This window comes from Ammospiza nelsoni, chromosome 1 (genome assembly GCF_027579445.1).
Source record: "Ammospiza nelsoni isolate bAmmNel1 chromosome 1, bAmmNel1.pri, whole genome shotgun sequence".
In the NCBI taxonomy this organism is placed as follows: Eukaryota; Metazoa; Chordata; class Aves; order Passeriformes; family Passerellidae; genus Ammospiza; species Ammospiza nelsoni.
The window spans coordinates 46,804,590-46,823,197 of NC_080633.1; the positions used below are offsets into that span (position 1 = coordinate 46,804,590).

The 18,608-nt window shown below is 35.0% G+C and overlaps 1 protein-coding gene across 1 annotated transcript in view; it reads left to right on the plus strand.

The window, feature by feature from the left end:
- The window catches only part of BBS9 (Bardet-Biedl syndrome 9), a 286,159-nt gene that overhangs the window by 74,348 nt on the left and 193,203 nt on the right, over positions 1–18,608 (plus strand). Inside the window, exons 18-19 of the mRNA XM_059481140.1 lie at positions 217–389; positions 2,407–2,559. Of these exons, the coding sequence (XP_059337123.1) occupies positions 217–389; positions 2,407–2,559 (326 nt within the window). The remainder of the gene's footprint in view (positions 1–216; positions 390–2,406; positions 2,560–18,608) is intronic.

An 18,608-nucleotide genomic window follows, 5' to 3' on the forward strand; every position in this document is an offset into this window, starting at 1 on the left:
CTACTAATATTAGTTGTATTTAAACTGAAGCAGCACAGTCAATAAGATACAGGTATTTCTTTAACACTAGTGAATGTACATGTCTTAAGGAAATCTCATGTAGACTTTGGATACAGGTAACAAATTCTATTTGAGCATTAGCTAAACTGTTGTACAGGGAATTTATGTGTCAGAAAACTGTGTTTATTAGTTCTGCATTTGTTCTTGCACTCAAAGAACGATACAGGATTCAGAGTGATCAGTTGGAAGACCTTTGGCTGGTAACAAAAGAGCTCATACACCGACTACAAGAGCATTTCAAGAAGCAAAACTGCAAGGATTTTGCATGTACCTTTTCTGGTTCAATTCCCCTGCAAGAATATTTTGAACTAATTGATCGACATTTTGAGGTATGGTATATAAAATGTGAATTGCTAATGGTCTGCTAGTTTAAAATTGGTTTTTAGTGCAATAATTAATCAGATAATAACTATAGTATCACAGGCATTTGGCTTTCAGAAAATACAGTTGTATCTAAGGGAAAGTCCCTTCAGATATTTAAGAAACCGCCCTTGTAGAAGTATCATTGGAGGCTCAAGGAAGTTTGCTAGACCAGAAATAAAAGCAATGTAATTACTTTTCCCTGTTTGGCCATGCAGGTAACAATGAAGAATCTCCAGTAGTTCAGCTAGCTTGTAGGAATAGCTAATCACAGAATCACAGAATCACAGAATTTTCAAGACTGGAAGAGACCTATAAGATCATCTAGTCCAGCCGATGTTCTAACTGTTCAGCTAGATCATGGCAGCAAGTGCCACATCCAGTCTTTTTTTAAATTCTTCAAGGGATGATGACTCTACCACCTCACTGGGTAAATGATTCCATCAATTAAAATACATGCATTCTTTCCTCCATACCTTTCCAATAAAAAGAGATAATTGCTATTTGAAAATTTCTGTTAAACTCATGTATTTGAGCAAAAGAAACAACCTGTTGCAAGAATGTATGCAAGAATGAGAAATACTATTGGATGTGTTTTTATGCTGCCAAATTTTCTGTGAGGTGGAGCTGTCACTGCCCAGAAAGATGGAAGGTATCATTGGGATTTTCTGGGATATTTTGAGTATTCAGCCTAGATCCTGGTCTATATTTGAATCTCTTTCTATTTCTAATTTCTTTCAACTGATTTGAGAGTGAAAAAATGGTAATTTTTTTTTAAAAAGTGACTGTTTTTGTAGAAATACCTTAAACCTTGGCTTCTTTAGATTATATAGCAAGCTTAAATACATTGAAGTTCAAAATACAGGTGTGATTTCTGGGATGCTAATTTAGACTCTAATTATATTGTAGCTGGTTCTTTTAAAATTTCTGAATTTATACTGTAATTATCTGATCTAAAAAAAGTCAAATGATCTATTAAAGGCATTCCTATGCTTCCATCCCTGTTAGTTTAAACATACTGGGGGTTTTTTTGGCAAGCTTAGGAGAAAATTACCTGAGTTATCCCTTACCTGAGATGTCCCTTTTTTCCTACTACTTTTAGTAAAACTTCATAGTGTTTCTTTTTCCCTTAGCACCTCTGAATTGTTTATCATAATAATGTACTGGACATATTGACATTTGCTTATTTTTAAATACAATCTGGTATGCAAATTTAAGAAACTTACCTTTTCTCTTCATTTTGGGGCACTTTTGCCTGCATTTGGAAAGCTGTGTGTCTTGTTACTTCTTCTGCTAGCTATAACATCAGCTGTACACAGGTATCACAGCTTTATGAAAGACTCATCTTTGGTAATTTTTATTTTTGAGGTATGTAGTGGAAAGTGTACATCAAGTGCCCAGATAAAACAAATTCTTATTTTGTGTTTTAATCCTTTTATCTTTTAAAGGTTCTTTTGTGAGCACTTCAAGGAATTTTGTTGCCATTAGCAAATCAGTATAGATAAAGGGAAAAAGGATTTAAATTCAGAAAACCACAATAATTTAATCAGTACAGAATTCAGTACTTCTGTTCATGTTGAGGGAATAACTATTTGCTTTCTACTGCAATGAATATAAAGTCCAAGTACACTGTATATGTGTCATGAATAGCACACTAAACCAAGAAGAAGCCTTTGTGTCTTGGTGACACAAGAAACTTCATTCTTGTTAATAGGCTTCTAGATGAGATGTTTATGCATTTTCACTGGTTATTGTGGCTGTTGACAATTAGTTTTGATTTCAGTGGCAAATGATAATTCTTTAAAGTGTTAAGCTTCACAAGGTGTATAAAGTATGAAACTGGCATAAATGGTATTCATATTTGAGTATTTGAGTATTACTCTCTGTCTCAAAAATTTTCCCATCCTTCTTGCATTTCATTTGGAATGTGCATACATGAATATATATGACCCTTAACCTGAATTCTTGAAAACCCTTAAATTGCAGCTACGTTTGAATGCTGAGAAGTATCAGGAGCTGTTGTCTGAAAGGGCTGTGCAGTTTCGAGCTATTGAGCGGCGACTGCTGACACGATTCAAGGACAAAACTCCAGCTCCTCTTCAACATCTGGACACCTTGCTAGAAGGAACATTCAGAGAGGTCAGTACAGTTTGATTATGAGCCTAACCTTTCTTTATCTTGTTGGTAAAACCCAGCTTAAAGCACATAAGCTATGCTTTCCTGGTTACATTTACCATCCAAGAGACCAGGAAGCAGTAATTTGTTTAACCTAATAGTCCCTGTAACTTTCCAGATGATTTGCAATAGTTTTATTTAATCTGTGACCACAAAATCTTTACTCCTGGGTCATACCAGCTTGACAGCACATCTTTCTTTCCTAACTGATGTTGATAGTGTAAATATTTTATAGTTCATGTGAAAATATTTTATAGTTCATAGCTTGTGTAAATATTTTATAGTACACTGTAAACTGGTGGAATGGTTTGGCTGGGGTAAGATTCACAACAAAATTGTCTGAGACTGACCATGTCCTTCCTATGGGGATTTATGTTCTGATAATTTCAGAATGTGATATCTGCAGAAGAACAGTGTTTTTAAAAAAGAAATCCTTCCCAAACCGTCCCCATACTGAACAAAGAATAAACCAATTTTTCTTCCTGCCTCAGCTTTGTGTTGCTTTAGGATAACTTTTTCATGATGTGTGCCTTTTGTAAAAAAGTTATTTTACGTGTTTTGTGCTTTTCTGCTGGAGGATGTGATTTTACTTTCTGACATTCCTTGTTTGAGAAGCTGAGTCACAATTAGAGTCCTTACTGGAAAAAAGACTTACCTTTGCAGTGCTGTATATCACAACAACTAAAATCCAGAGGTGTTAAAGAAAAAGTATTTTCCCCTACTGTTAATCTAAGAAAACATTTTAAATTGGACAAAACTGCCTTTCCATGTATGCTTTTATGTAAGTCAGATTTGCTTTTATTCCAGTCTGTACTGAGTTCACAGTAATATTCCAGTCTTCACTGAGTTCACATGAGTTCAGATGAGATGATTTAAGTTTGAAGGTGGGGATTTTCTAGGTGCTTTAATAAATACTAGGTATGGTGCTAGATGGGTTATTCTTTAACACTTTTAAGTGGCATGACTAAATAAGCCTGAAAGATTAACACAAGAGAGTTTTTTGAGTCTGCTTTTGCTGTGTAGAACTTTTTGCCTTTAAACTTAAGGGCAACTGGGATGTGCTTGACAGTTTCCTTGTGTAGTTGATTTGAAAGCTGAATTCTGAGAATGTGGCATAAGTCAGGTTGTTGAAATAGATGCATGTTGCCAAAGCTTAGTTTATGAAGTCTTTAATACCAACATTAGATGGGTACTTCTCAACATTATTGTTGTAGGCTTTTTGAATTGGAGTTAGAATAGTTGAAAGAAGAATGAGGAAAAAGATTTCTTTTCAAAGAACAAATGTTTACATTTTTTCATAATTGTTTAAACTTGGTAGATTTCCTTTGTAATTTCTTTTCTTTGTGGGAATCCCCTTCCAAAAAAGAAATGTTGTTATTGTTACTATAAACAAAGTGTAGTAAAATGGTGATTGCCATAGAGACCCCACTGCTGCATGTGTTATTTTGAAAGTGAGAGCTGTGGTAGGATTTAATATTGACTCTTCTCTGGGGGTGAAATGAAATTGCTCAATGTTGCATTGTTGTATTAGAAAAGACCTTATTTTCTTTAATTTAGTATCATATTCTGTCTTTATTTGAGCAAGTATGTGTAATGCAAATAGTTGAGGTATTCAAAATATGATAAATGTGTTTTCTGAAAAGGAATAATGAAGCTGTTTAAATATGAACAGTATGAAGTCTCACTCCAAAAATTCTTTTAGGCATGTAGCTTTTTGACATTGAAATAAATATGCCTTTTCTTATAATCGTCTGAGAATCTCATATCCTCTCTTATGCTAAATATTTTTATAATGAGAAAATAAAAAATTGCCTTGTTTTATTCCCTCATTTTTCACTAAAGTAATTGTTATGTGCAAAGCAAAGCAAGGTTTTGTTACTTCTCACATTGTGTTTTGTACTCAGAAGGGAAATGTCTGTATTTTGGTTTTATAGTGTATTCCAAACATTTTCATCAAGAGCAGAAAGGGGTTTACAGTTAGTGAGTGTGTGATTTTACTAGTCTTTTTAACACAGAATTTCCAGGACTTGGGCACTATATGAATTACATTCTTAGTAGAATAATTATTAAAGTGTAGGATTTTTTTGAAATTGAAACTTTAGTATTATAACATCTGCAAATCCACAGAGATATAAAGATGCCTTGTATTGCTGCCTGCATATCCTTGCAGATGTATAACCTTTTTATGAACAACTTTTAAAACACAAATAAAACAATGAATATTCTACTCATGTAGTTTCATTACCTAGGTGTGATAAAACCTACTTTAAACACGTTCTGTATGGTTTCTTTGCCCACCTGCAAATTGTTACGAATTTCTGAACTGATTCAAATTTTACAACTAAAGTAGATTGTAAATGTTAATTTTCAGCTTTTCAGCTTCAAGTAACAGTTGTGTTTGTGTGATAGGTAGGTAAATGTACAATGCCAAAGTTATAGATGTCAGACTGGAGAAAATTAATCAAGCTGCCTTTCATTCCCTGGTAAAAAGTATTTCTATTTATGAAGTAATTTCTTGCATTAATCCTTGTGCATTTCCAACAAGGCAGGCCATATATAGTGCCCCAATAAAATTGCTGATTGGTCTATTAAAAGGAAACTTGAGCTTTACTTTCCATCTTGACAGTAATGAGATGTGTAAGGAGGCATCAGTGTGTGCAATGACGAAAAGCTTGTTTTTAGTTTTATAGTCCTGTTTACATGTTCTTCTAGAATTTTACTTTCTGAAGTGATATTTTAGATCTAAAGAGATTCAAGTGAGTGTTAACAACAGTTAACAAATAGTGACATCAGGTGTTCCATTCTGGAAGGAAAAGGAAAGCTGTTATGTACATAGTAGTCTTGTACATTTGAAATAGGAAATGTTATTCTTATGATGTTTAAGGAGGATTTGTAAGAAGGTGCTGTGAAAATAATAGACAAAAATTCAGTTAGAAATAGATGCCCATGAAATTCTTGATCTGCTAAAAAAATTTTAGATATGCACTTGGACATGCTGCTAACTCTTGCCCTAAGAAAAGATTTTAATAAGATACATTTAAAAGCCACTGAATGGTAGTTGAGATTCCATATACATTTTGTATTTTAAAGGACTTCAAATATGAAATGAGATTGCAGCAAATTTTATGGTAGCTGTTGTAAACACCATGTACTTTGTATAATGCTCCCCTACCAGAGACTTGTTGTTGCTTGAAAGTGCAGTTTAATAATCTTTTATGTCTACAATGTGTTTTCTGTCATAATAGAAAAAAATATTCATAGTTTGGCAGTAGCTGCAGGTTCTTACTCTGAAATCATAATTTTCATGCATTGAATCTTGGCAAACATTACTTGGATTTCCAGGTACAAGCTGGAATTAATAAATGTCATAAAAATGAGATGCTTCAATTTCTTATTTCAACGCACATGGATTTTATCCTGCTGAATATAAGCAATATTTAGCTGTAAGCTGTGTTTAACCCTGTTTGGAAGCCTACCACAGTTACATTCTTTGAGGGAAGGAGGAGGATGAATTTTAAATATGGGGTGGAATTCTCCCAGGGCACTGACTGTTCTTTAGCCACTTTTAAATACTTAAAACATGAATCTGAGACAAGACTGAGCAGTTCCAGTTTACAAAATAAGAATGTTATTAGCAATCGCTTCTACCTTCCATTGCTTCTGTTAGTATTATTTTAAAAAGTCAGAAAAAACAAGGCAAATCATGATTTTCCCTGTATCCTCACACTTCCAATATATATAGTATAGTTCCCTTCCTATTCTTTAATGGCTCTGTTGTGCAGTACCTCAGGTTTCCCCATGTTTTGAGGTCTCTTCATTCTCATCCTGGAAAACCACTGTCATTCTTGTGCTTCCTAATGATGAGATCTTATCTTTTACCCTTGGTCCCACTGTCCCTCTGGCAGTTGCTTATTTGTGCACTGTCAAGGCAGTGCATGAATTTGTGCTGACTGGGAGCAGCCACCTACCCTGACAAGAGGGATGATGCCCTCTGTCTCTGTAGAAACAATTCAATAGTGTTTCTCTCCTCCCAGTCTGCTAATTAAAAAAAAAAAAAAAAAATCACATCTAGAGGGACTGAATGATTTTTGGCTCTTCATGTTAAAATTTTGTGTGGTCATTGGAAATGGCAGTTTCTAGGAATGGACTGACAGAACAAATCTGACATAAATGGCCACCACAGTTCCACAGCCTTAGACATCTAGACTTAAGAACTATGTCTTTTCAAAATTGGGTCTTTTTAAAAAATCAGTGATATATTTTAGCTTTCCCTTCAGGTACTTTATAAATTTGAGACCATCTTCCATTAGTGAAGGATTTAACACATTTTTCTAACCAGAACTAATTGATGCTGAAAATGTGATTCCTTTGTTTTCTCCTAATTCAGCTATTCCTCTGTATTAATTTTATTTGTTTTAGTATTGGATAACCTGTCTCTCATAAATAGTTGGCTGTAAGTAGTAATAAGGTGATTTTTCAATGTGACTTCCTGATCCTACTCAGAAAACAATTAGAATCTATCCAGATTATTCTGCTGTATTTAGTACACAGTTTGTATTTATCTTATCTTGGTCTTGCATCTTGGAAGTTTTGTATATGAATAGCTTCTTCAAGAGATAAATGCGCATGGGAATTTTTCACCTAAAAACTCTTCTTGAAACAAATAGTCTTTCTGATTTCAAGAAGTGCTCATAGGTTTTTCTTTTAAGGTAGTAGGAAATAACACAATTCCTACAGATTTGTTTTCCGGTTTGACTTCCCTCATCTGCTCTCCCTTCTGGAAAGTAAGTGTATTTTTTAACATCAGTTTGTTAAAAGTTGTCAACAAACACAATTGCTTCCTGGTAAAGACACCATAGTTCTTCATTTAGGCTAAAGAAGGCAATTCCATCAGGAGGATCAATTTTAATTACTTACATGGCAGTAAACTGTATAGGAATTTGTGGCCTGTCACTGAGAAAGCTTTATCCACATATAAAGGTAGCCCTTTTCCTTGAGATCTGAGATGTGAGCTGTCCCCTCATACACAGCCCTGGAAGTTAGTTGGGCAGCTTGGAGCATTCAGTTGAGACTTCTGAAGAAACAAATGCATTTTTGCTGAGGATTTGGAAGCCAGATGTCTCTAAATGAATGCACTGGTTCTTTTAATTAGTAATGTCACAGGACTTGTCCTTTCTCTTTCATGTGGAAGTCTTGAAGAAAGGTGCATATATTTTCAGAACGTTGTGAACTTCATTACACAGCTGTTTCTTTGACATAGCCTAATTTAAACAGAAAGAGGGACTATCTCATGGTTTTGAGATGAAATTTAAGCAACTGCAGTATGTAGGCCAGCTGCAAAAACTTAGGACTGGTCCATAGTTTTATGTTGCAGCACAAGATTGATGCTTAAATGTCCTTACTTTTGTTGTTTATTGTTGATGTGTGGTTTTTGGGTTTTTTTTTTTGGCAACTGTTTTGATCCTTTTGGAGCTTTTCAAGCCCATGTAATTTTCAAAATCAGAATGAGTAACTGTACTACAGGACAGGATCTGTTCTGGTCTCTGGTCTTAAAAGTTGATGTTTTGGTAATCAAATCCAAAGCTACCTTCATTTTCTTTTTGTCATAGAAAGAAAAATATTTAGAGCAGTACACAATTAAAGCATGTAAGATCAGATCTGCAGCTCAAAGAACATGCAGCTCATGTTAAACAGTTAACTGTTTTTTTCTTTTTTTAATAAAAGCCTCCAAAAAAAGAAAGCTGTGATACAAAAAACTTTCCAAACCAAATGTATGGAGGAAAAGAAAATCTTTTTCATCTGTGAGCAAACTTAGAAGGCCAAGAGAAGAGCACTAAATATTTATGTTTCTTGAGATTTCAGCAGAATGTGTAATTAAACTAAATTTTGGACAGAACTTAAAGGAACTTAGAATCCCTCTGAGCACATCTTACCTAACCAGACAATTGTGAGGAATTTTTAGCCCAGTGTTACTGATCATGAATGTTATGTCTCTCTTTTGTTGTGGTTGTGATTAAGCAAGAGTGTTGCAACCTTGTCAAATAATATTTTATGTATTTAAATACTGTGTCCTGGTTCTTGTCCATTTTAGAGTATTTGACACTATCAGGCAAAGTTAGTTTTGGGTGTAAATCATGATAGGATTAAAAGAACTACTTGATTCCAAATTGTACCTTTCAAATGATATGATTTCCTCTCTGAAATTTGGCTCTTCATATAAAAACCAATTAACAGTAGAAAAATATCTAAAGGTTAGCATACTTTGTCCTCCTTTTGGAACACTTGTGATCACTTTTCAGAACAGATCATTGGCTGATTTAAGTCCTTATTTTTCCTGGGAGCCTGGTTATAAAACATGGGGTTCTGGCCCAGCGTCCAAGGGCTTGCCTTTTGTTGGGGCTGTTGTCACACATCTGGTTCACCTGCATTCAGCATCAGCTAGATGTGAATGTGAGGCCATCTGCAGGCTTTGCACCTGTGTCAGTCAAACAAAAAGGTGTACTAATACACCTTCCCATAGTACTGCACTGATGTAGCTGTGTGGCTCCCAGGTGGGGATGGTTCTCCATCTCCTGTCTTTCAGCTGGTGTGGAGCAATTCTGTGACTGTCTGCTGCATTCTCTGCAGCTCTGTTTTAGTCTTGAGCTGTGCTGTTGGGGGCTGTACCAAGCAGTAATTCAGGTGCTCTGTCTTTTGGTCTCTGAGTATTTGCTCTAAGTTTGATCTTGTATCTCTCCTGCTTAGAGTGTTCTGGAATCCAATTAATTCAAACTGGTGGCAACTCTTTAAGCTTTGTCTAGTTCCTGGTACTGAATTCCCCCTGAAAGAATGGGTATTTGACACTTATGGTACTTTATAATTCTGTGAAGGAATTTTTATATGTGCATGTGTACAGGAATTTTCTTGTTCTCATGAAAAATAGGTGTGTGGAAAAGAGAGCCACTCCAATTGGAGTAGTAAATTACAGATTAGAAAGTAAAGTTCTTTTCATCTGTTCATCAAGAGGTTTGGATCTTGTTGCTGTGTTTGTGCTTCCTTTCTCCCCTCTTTGCCTCTGTTTCCCATTTTTCTCTGCTCTCAGAATAAGATTCCCCCAGCTATCAAAGGAGAGCCTTACATTTGATTTTTGAGTCTGTCATTTCTGGTTCTTGGTTGGAGACTCACATGATTGAGCTGACTTCTGGCTAGACAGATTTTTGTTCAAGGGAGCTGGAAATACTCTAAGTTAGTGATTCTTGGTGGTTTCAGACTGTTAGATATTGTAATTTCTTTTGATATTTCCATAATGATTTCAGCACAAAGATGGAAAATATATTGAAGGCAAATGCCTTTGCCCTCCTTAGATGTCAGTGTTTGTGTACATGTGCATATACATATCTATAACTATTAATAATTCATCATATCTTCATTTTAGTCCTCAGAGTTGTTCCTGGGTGTCTTTTTAGTATTGTTTATATAAAATCCAGATTTCTACTTCTATGATCATTTGGTACTAACAGGTCCAGTACCTAAAATACTGCAGAAAAAAATATAATCTTCTAATTTTTCTCCTTATCTCTTTTCCATCTACTGATTAGGAAGCCAGTCTCATATTTTCTAATCTGTAATTTACTACACTGTTATGTGTAGTACAAAGTAAGTATGTTCATTACAATTTTTAAAGCACATAAAATTTTCTGGTATTTTGAAAGGCAAAGTACTGTTTCTTGCAGTATTTTAACAATTGCAATGTGTGGAGCACTTGGATCGTTGGTGGTTTGTAGTCAGTGGCAAATAAAACTCAATGTGTTCTGTTCACTAAAACACAGGGAATGTCATTAAAGGTCCATTAACTCTTTGTTCAAGCCCCTTAACTCTTTTCCTTGATTATGAATCAGTTGATAAAAATCTCAAAAGTGATTGTTAATGATTGAGTATTCTCTCTCCAGTGGCACTTCTGACACACAAGGCCTCGGGAACTTGACATTTTGGGAATGATTCATTACTTGATTAGTAAGGACTTTTACCTCAAAGCAAAACCATTAGGGTTTATCATGCATGACTCAAAGCCTATATATCACACTCTCTCCTGTAGTAGTCATTTTCCCCAGATAATGTCAGTGAGAGCTACACCCATAGTATAAATTAACTCTTTTTGCCTTGAATAAATATGCTGTTCTTTGGAGGAGTTAAATATAACTTCTCTTGTTTTATTGCTGTTTCTGCTAAATGTAGTTTTTTCATAGCCACTAGAAGCAGCTTGTTGGCTATTACATATAATTAAAATTCTCAATTTTACTGGTGTTCAAATAGTGTTATGTTTCTATTTCGTTAAGACTTATTTAACTTTAACAGTGGAATACTTACAATATCATCAAAGACCCTTTTTATTAGAAGATGTATTCCAAAAAAAGGTCTGAAAGTAGTTAGCTGTTCTTGGGAAGCATATATTAGGATTACTGGCAAAACTCTTCTGTATTTTGGTCTGTGGTAGCAATTACTTCAGTGTGGGACAGTCTTCTGACAGGTTAGTCAGTTTGTGGGACAAATAGGTAAATTGTTCACATTATCAGTAAGGGTTTTTTTTATTTTGTGGAGGGAATTAGACACATGTAAAAGCAGGAAACAGCACAGCCATCACAAGAGAAAGAGATTGGCAGTAAAATGTTCTTGTGTGGGTTGATATGGCAGAGTGCCTCAACTGGAGTCTGTTGGACTGCATTCAGTCTGGTCTGTCATATTTTCCACATAGGAGGGTTCCAGCTACACTGTGCTGTGTCCTACAGCCCTGTCTACTGAATTACTGCCCTTGAACATGTGAATGGCCAGCTTTGAACACCCACTGCTCCATTCAAATCAGTAAAGGACCAGAGGTGTGATCTTTATTAATTTTTTCCCCCCACTCCTCTTGGGGTGGGGTTCCCACTTTAGACCCATAGCACCATTGTGACCCATTGAAGGATCCCCCAGACTTTGGTTCAGTCCTCAGGGGCATGGGCAGGTTGTACCCTCTGGTGTATAAAGGCAAGAGTAAGAAGTGATTTTTGTCACTTTTTATGATATAAACATTCTCTGGCACTTTCTGTTTGTTTCATTGGCTTATGACTTTTTGAAGGGGAAGAAATAATATTCCCTTGAAATGATAGATCTTGTGTCCTCAGCCTAATATGAGGTCACCAGACCATATATGAGGGCTTTCTGTAGGGACTGAAAGAGCCTGTGGGCATTTGAATAAGTGAAAATGGAACCGACTGGCTACAATTCCCCAAAGAAAGGAATACTGATAAGTTTTATTTCTTTGAAAGAAATGTCATATCAGATAATCAGATTATTGGATATCCTTGTTGAAGTTTAAATCACTGACAGTCTCTTTCACTGGGAGAAGTGTACTCCATAGCCAAGGGAGGAAGTGCTATGTGGTAGTGTAATCAAAACTTGAATAAAAAAAATGATACCATCTTCAAGGAAGGAGGGAAACACTCTTATTTTGTGCTCCCTAGAAAGTTTTCTGTATTAGCTCTGTAATTTTGTAGTACAGAAGCATTTGAGGCATAAAAAATCTATAGCTAAGAACTACTGAGTGTATCTGGTAGAAGCCAGAGTGTTTACTTTGAGTGTTTCTATACATGATCTTAGTGAAATTTCTCATTTTAATTGAAGAGTCCAGCTATTATGAATTGACTATGACATGATTATGAATTTCTGCATGCAGTACTATGAGCATTTTTGGTGGCCTGGGAAGTAATTTTAATAGCTTGCCTTTGGGTGGCTGTTGTACTTGTTCTGCCAGTGTGTGCATGGGTGCAATGCCTTCAGATAGCTGAAATAAAACATTGAAGTAGATAATTTTCTGCTGTAAGGTCAAGATAAGTGTACTGATTTCTTTGATATACAGTAGATGACAGTTTTGCATTGTGCATGGATGTCAACTATATATTGGTTTCAAATTCACAGAGTAAATATTTCACAGACTTTCATACTTGGATTCAGTGAAATGCCTGGTTATACGTTCAGTATACCAACAATAAATACTAAGGGGGAGGGCTACATAATTCATGTAATTCAATAGCATTTTATGCCAAACTCAGATTTAAAACCAAACAAAAAGATCTCCCTCTCCCCAAAACAAAACCAAAAACCACACAGGAAATAAGAATTTGATGGCCAAATTAATTAAATTATTTGCTCATCTAATGCTTGCAAATCTTAGTATCAGTTGGGAATTGAAGTGGATTTGGTTACTGTAGTAGCTGTATTGTAAACCCAGCAATACCAAGCTATTTTTTCTGCAAACTTAAGCTAAAAATGTTTTACATTGGTCTGTACAGCTACTTATTTCCATTACCATAGAGAGAATGAGTATCTAAATTACTATTCTGTTGTTCTTGGGTAGTCTTGCAGGTGTGAAATTTGATTTAGTCCCTGGTGATGGCTGGCCCAAGATGACTTGGATAGACCAGTGCCCTGCTCTGCACACTCCTGTTCAGCTCTGTTAAGATTCTGTGTGGTATTACTTACTAGAGGCAGTATAGTAGTAGACTGTGGATTCCTGAGGAAAAAAATATTTCAAAAATAGTATAGGTGATTTATCAATTAAAAAAAATTTGGTTTCCTTGTGTGGATGTCCCTTGCAGTCAGCTCAGAGCTGCTGCTTTAGCCACTACCTATTACATCAGCAGAAAAATGTGACTTGTGTGTGGTCATTCTCTCAATTTAGACCTGTTAATAAAAGGTACTGTTTACGTTGGAGCTAAACTGTTGGTTAAATCTGTAAACTGACAAAAATAAAAGAGAAAAGAACTTTCTTCTCCATTTCTTTCTGCCAGTTGGCATCTCAACAGGTCTATTTTATATCTCAGTTTTGCTTAACTACTAACTTCTACAGAGTAAGTATTTCTACATTGTGAAGCCTATAATTATTCTGTTGTGGACAGTTTAAAGCAGTATGAAAAGGAGAAAGTCAGTTAATGAAGGAAAATTTGGCATAATGAACTGTGGGGTTCAGAAGTCAGGAATGAAGAAGATAGTAATGATGAGTATCATAACTGCAGACATAATATTTTCAGGCTTTTATTAAATAGATTCTTCTGCCCATCCTGCTTGCCTTGAGTTCTTTGACAAGGTTTTGTGGTTGCCAATTTCTTGGTTTAATATTAGCAATTTGCTTTGGATATTGACTTAATGTTATTTAGATATCTTAAAATTATGTGTTTGCTTGAATTTCTTGTTGGATGGACAAGGACCCTGAAATGTTGACAGAATTTGACCATAACAACTGTAGTCCTTCTTTTTCCAGAAAGCCTCTTGGTGAGCCTAGAAAACTGTATGTATGGCTGCTGAAGGCTATACTTGCCAGTTAAATTCCTGTAATATGGAAAGGAGAAGTATGGAAAAAGACTTTATATTTCACAGGAACTGGATTTTTTAAAATGGTATTTTTAAAGGAATCATTCCATTTCCCTTTAGGAAATCTGAAAGTATTTGGAATGGATAACATAATTTTTATCTTGTTCATTGTTTATATTCTTAAGGCTAGTCTACTTAGAAAAAGCAACACCTATTAAAGGACTTTGAATTCAGGTTCTTTCATGTTACAATGAGTCTATTTACTGCTGTCAGTAGGCTTGTAATATATTTAGCTTGAAGAGGTTAACAAGCATACCTTGGAGTGTTACTTTTATTTTCTGTTCTGTGACACTTAGCAAAATCCCATTATACAATTGAGTAGTATTATAATGTTAAAATGTTAATTTGTTCTGCATTCCGTTAAAATTGGATTTTTTTTTCTTGTGCACTGGCCCATGCATTTTATACAAAACCTATAATTTAAACACTACTCCATAGAAATGCTCTAAATTAGTAACCTTTTGCCTTTGCTACCTTAATTACATCTCATTATTTAGTACTTAAAGAGCAACCTCTAGCTACTGGTTAAATATTTGCTAGCTAAATAGATTTGTCATGTTAAAGAAAACAGTAGTCCTTGCCTCGGTTGTAATGTGTTTAGGATTTTAGAGTTTTGAGAAAATTACGTGCTTCATGTGCATTGACTTTGAATTTTCCTTGTTTTTTCATTTCTTCTTAATGAACATTTCAATAGCTGTCTGTTGCATTTCAAAAGGGAATTGAAAGTCTGTCTTAAAATAAGTATTTTGAAAAGGACTGTTGTGTTTTGACATGGTCTATGTCTTCTAGTTACTTTTATTCCTTTTAGCTTTTATAAGCATCTGATACAGTAAAGTTCTCTTTTTATTGTGGAAGCAAATATAAAGCAGATTACATGTTGGCTACTAATAGCTATATTTCAGATTTTTACCTCCTTTTGGGAGGAGGCTGTTCTGTTTGATCTGAATCACAAGGAATAATATTCATGAAAACATCTGATGAGTTGTCTTTTCTTACAAATGTAAAGATCACTTCTCTTTGGTCTTTTAATTGTATGCAGAAATTGTACTGCAGAACTTCTTAATGGCTTGCAGAATGACTTAATCTTCAGTATTTTATTCATATCCACTAGATTGTATTTTTTTCTCTTTTTATTGCTTTGTCTTTTTCTATGTTTTAATTAGTATAAAACCATATGAATAGATTATAATTTAAAATTGCAATCAGTCAAAATTCCTTAATGCTAAATGCCCTGTCATATGCAAAGGCCTCCTGTTTAATTTCCTATTCTACTTTTTTTGTCTTTTTTTTTTTTCTCAAGATCCACTGTAGTGGAAGCTCATTTATGACAGATTTGTCTGTCTGACTTGATTCCTACCCAGTACCAAACTGCTGCTCTCCTTATCTAGTTATTGAATTCTTTTCTGCACTGTCCATTTGCTTTTGGAAGCCAGTGTCTCCAAAAAGTTCCTTCACCCATTCTTCCCATATATTTTCTTATATTACAGGTTAAAAATTGCATTCTGGCATGGTTATAGTTAGAAGTATAACTCTCCATTTATGTGTATGGTTGTAATACCACTAACTTTATTTTTAACACACACAACAGGGACAAATGGAAAAAACACATTGATGCAAATCTTCATCTTGTTCATATGTTTTTGATTCTGTGGGAAACCCATTTATGAAACAGATAAACATTTGTCCTCTACTGTATACTTTTGTTCCTGTAAAAATCAGTTTTGATTCCTGAAACGTATTAAATTTTTTCTCAAAAAAAGTTAAATGGGGGAATACCAGCAATGCATTTACAGGGAAACTGGCTAGCCTGTCCAATTCTAGGCTAAGTACTTCAAGCTTTGAAGTAGATAGTTTGTCTGAAAACTTTTTGTGTGTTGTTTTTTATGCCACTGTTTTTACATTATGTATCCATAAGTTCTGAAACCATTACTTTACTATTCATGCAAAGGTTTGAGTGATTTGTTGCTTATTGTCTGTATTTATTCTTGGGTTTGGATTTAACAAGTCAGTCTGTAATGACTACTTGTTTTTTATTTTTTGAAAAACTACAAAAAGCTCTGTGGAAAACTTTACCTGAGAAGAGTTTTTGAGATTTATGTGGATTACAAAGCATTAAGAAGGGTCATTACTTAATTTTCTTCGCTAGCAAAAATGCCAATATACAATTTTAGCAGGTATTAGTAAAATTGAATATCATGCTTTGTGTTCACGAACTGGTGCCAACATTTGTGTTTGCAGCAGCCAAGACAGGTCTAAGAGTGAAGGCTTTTCCTCATTGCTCTTGGAAGAATGCAAGAAAATGCCTGTGATATTTCTGTTCAGTTGAATCTGTGATATTTACTTCCCCTTAATTTTTTTTTAAATTTTTTTCAAAGTTAATGGCCACTGCAAAGGAATTTTTTCTCTCTGGAGAGAGGGGAGGGGAGAGAGGGAGGGAAGGAAAGAAAAAAGTCAGAACACTTTGTTTTGATCACAGGTGCATTTTTCTAGTAGGAGGTCACATTTAATTTGTGTAGCGTGTTTTGGTGGTTCTGGAGCAGATCCTCAGCCAGGATGAATTATCATGGGAATTAATAGCTCTGACTGTTAGCACAAGCTAGGGTCTGTTCTCCAGCCCAGGTAAGCTTGTTCATTTTTTAAAATTGAAACAAATGTGACCGAATTGTAACATTTCATAGAAGAAATTGAAGTATCTTTTTAAAAGAGAATTGAAGTATCTTTTTAAAGGAGAGTCAAAGCCTTGTCTCATTTTCTGCAAACGTTATAATAACCTATGTGGTCTTTTAACTTTTTTTTTTTGTATTATGCTTGTGGATCAAATGGAGGGGCTAGGTGCCTGTGCATATGTTGCTTTTTCAAAACAGCATATTTATCAGGTGAAGAATAGGTAAAATGATGCATTTGTAAATCCAGACTCTTTCAATCTCTGTTTCAAGAGGCTTTTCTGTGTCTTATTGAGGCACTTAATTGATTGCAGCTTTATTCTGAACTTGGCGAGCCCTCTTTAATTCCTTCTATCTAGGAGCGTTTTAGATGCTCTAACATTAAAAATAGGTCACTTTATTAGGCCAACTAAATATGGCTTTAAATGTCTAGATTCTGGTTTGACAATATATGTGCTTCAAAAGAGTACACTTTTTACAATAAAAAATTGCTCAGATTTTTTGCCTCTCTCTTTTATTAACTTTTGCATTGTGTATGGCACAGATTTACTTTCAGTGGAAAAATGGATTGTTCCAGCAGAGTGCAGCAAAAGACAAATGTTGTAAATATGTTTGGCTTTCCTGGTAAGACTTGCTATGTTGTAAAAAAAGGCGCTTATCATATATAAAATACCAAATTATGGATATAAGAAGATTGCAGTCTAGTTAAATTTTTTCAGCTATTTTTTCCTTCTGAAACATTGATAGAATTTACTAGGAAAATTATCATTAAAGAAGTGTTAATGTATAATTAGGTAAATTCTAAGGTCTCTCAAGCATTCCTGATAAGCAGAAGCAGAACTTTGAACAGTAGGTAGCTGATTGCTACTGGTTACTACTTCATCTGAGGCCAGACTGCAATCTGATGGAAGAGTTGAAACTACAATTCAGGTTTATTGCCTTTTCCCCCATACTTAAGCTATTAGCCTCCCCTGTCTTTTATAATTTTAGCTACTAATATTTGTTTCTTCGGTGGTTTTTGGTGCTTTGGGTTTTTTTTTTTTAACCTGCATAATTGCTTAGAAGTTTGCAAGTCTAATTGTTTTGGCCTTTATTTCACCATAACATGCAAACATCTTTCTTTAACCTTTTAAAGCCCTAATTTAATTGACCCCATTAAGACCAGATTATATAGTTGCTGTGACCCTCCAAAATGTAAGTTAGAGTAGTATGCAAATAGATCTATCTGGATAATACATGCAATTTGAGTCAGTCTTCCAGAAATCTTGAGGGGAAATTCCCAATTATGCCAAAGGATTCTTGCATGTTGCCTCTGTGTCTGCAAGTCTAAACTTACTTAAGGATGCTCTATCTTCATGTAGGCAAAACTTTGCTGGATAGCAGCAATATAGAAGAAGTGAAGACACCATCTAAAAGTATAGTTTTTTATGACACTGGACGCAGTAGCAGTTTTCAGAAACTGAAAAGAAGAAATTTAGCCTGTAAACACGTTGTTGAGTCTAAGAGCGAAATATATTCTGTATTTTCTTAGCTAAATATGTATATTAAAGAATTGAAAATTAAAATGGATGTATAAAATATTTCTTAAGAAGTCTCAAAGGAATGTGGTTTTCCTTAACCTGTCTGTTAAAATTCATATAATTTGAATCAAGCTGTAGATTTTTACTAATAGTCTCTAGTGTTGTTCCCATGTCAGAATCTGGATTTAGAGCTGTAAGCAGGCTTATGTTTTCACTGTTTGGGTTGCAGCCTGATCCCCTGGTCCTCCTGATCCTGGGTTTCAAAATGCCTTGCACTGCCAAAGTTAAAGTGGGAACTGTTCCCAGAGAGTTCATTCTCAGCTCATTAATCAACATGAGCAGGTCACATGACAGACTGAGGATGAGTGAGTCTGCTGGGATCCCCTTCCAGTCCTCTGTGGGCACTGGTGACCCATCACCCCACAGTCTGCCCTCCCATCCATCA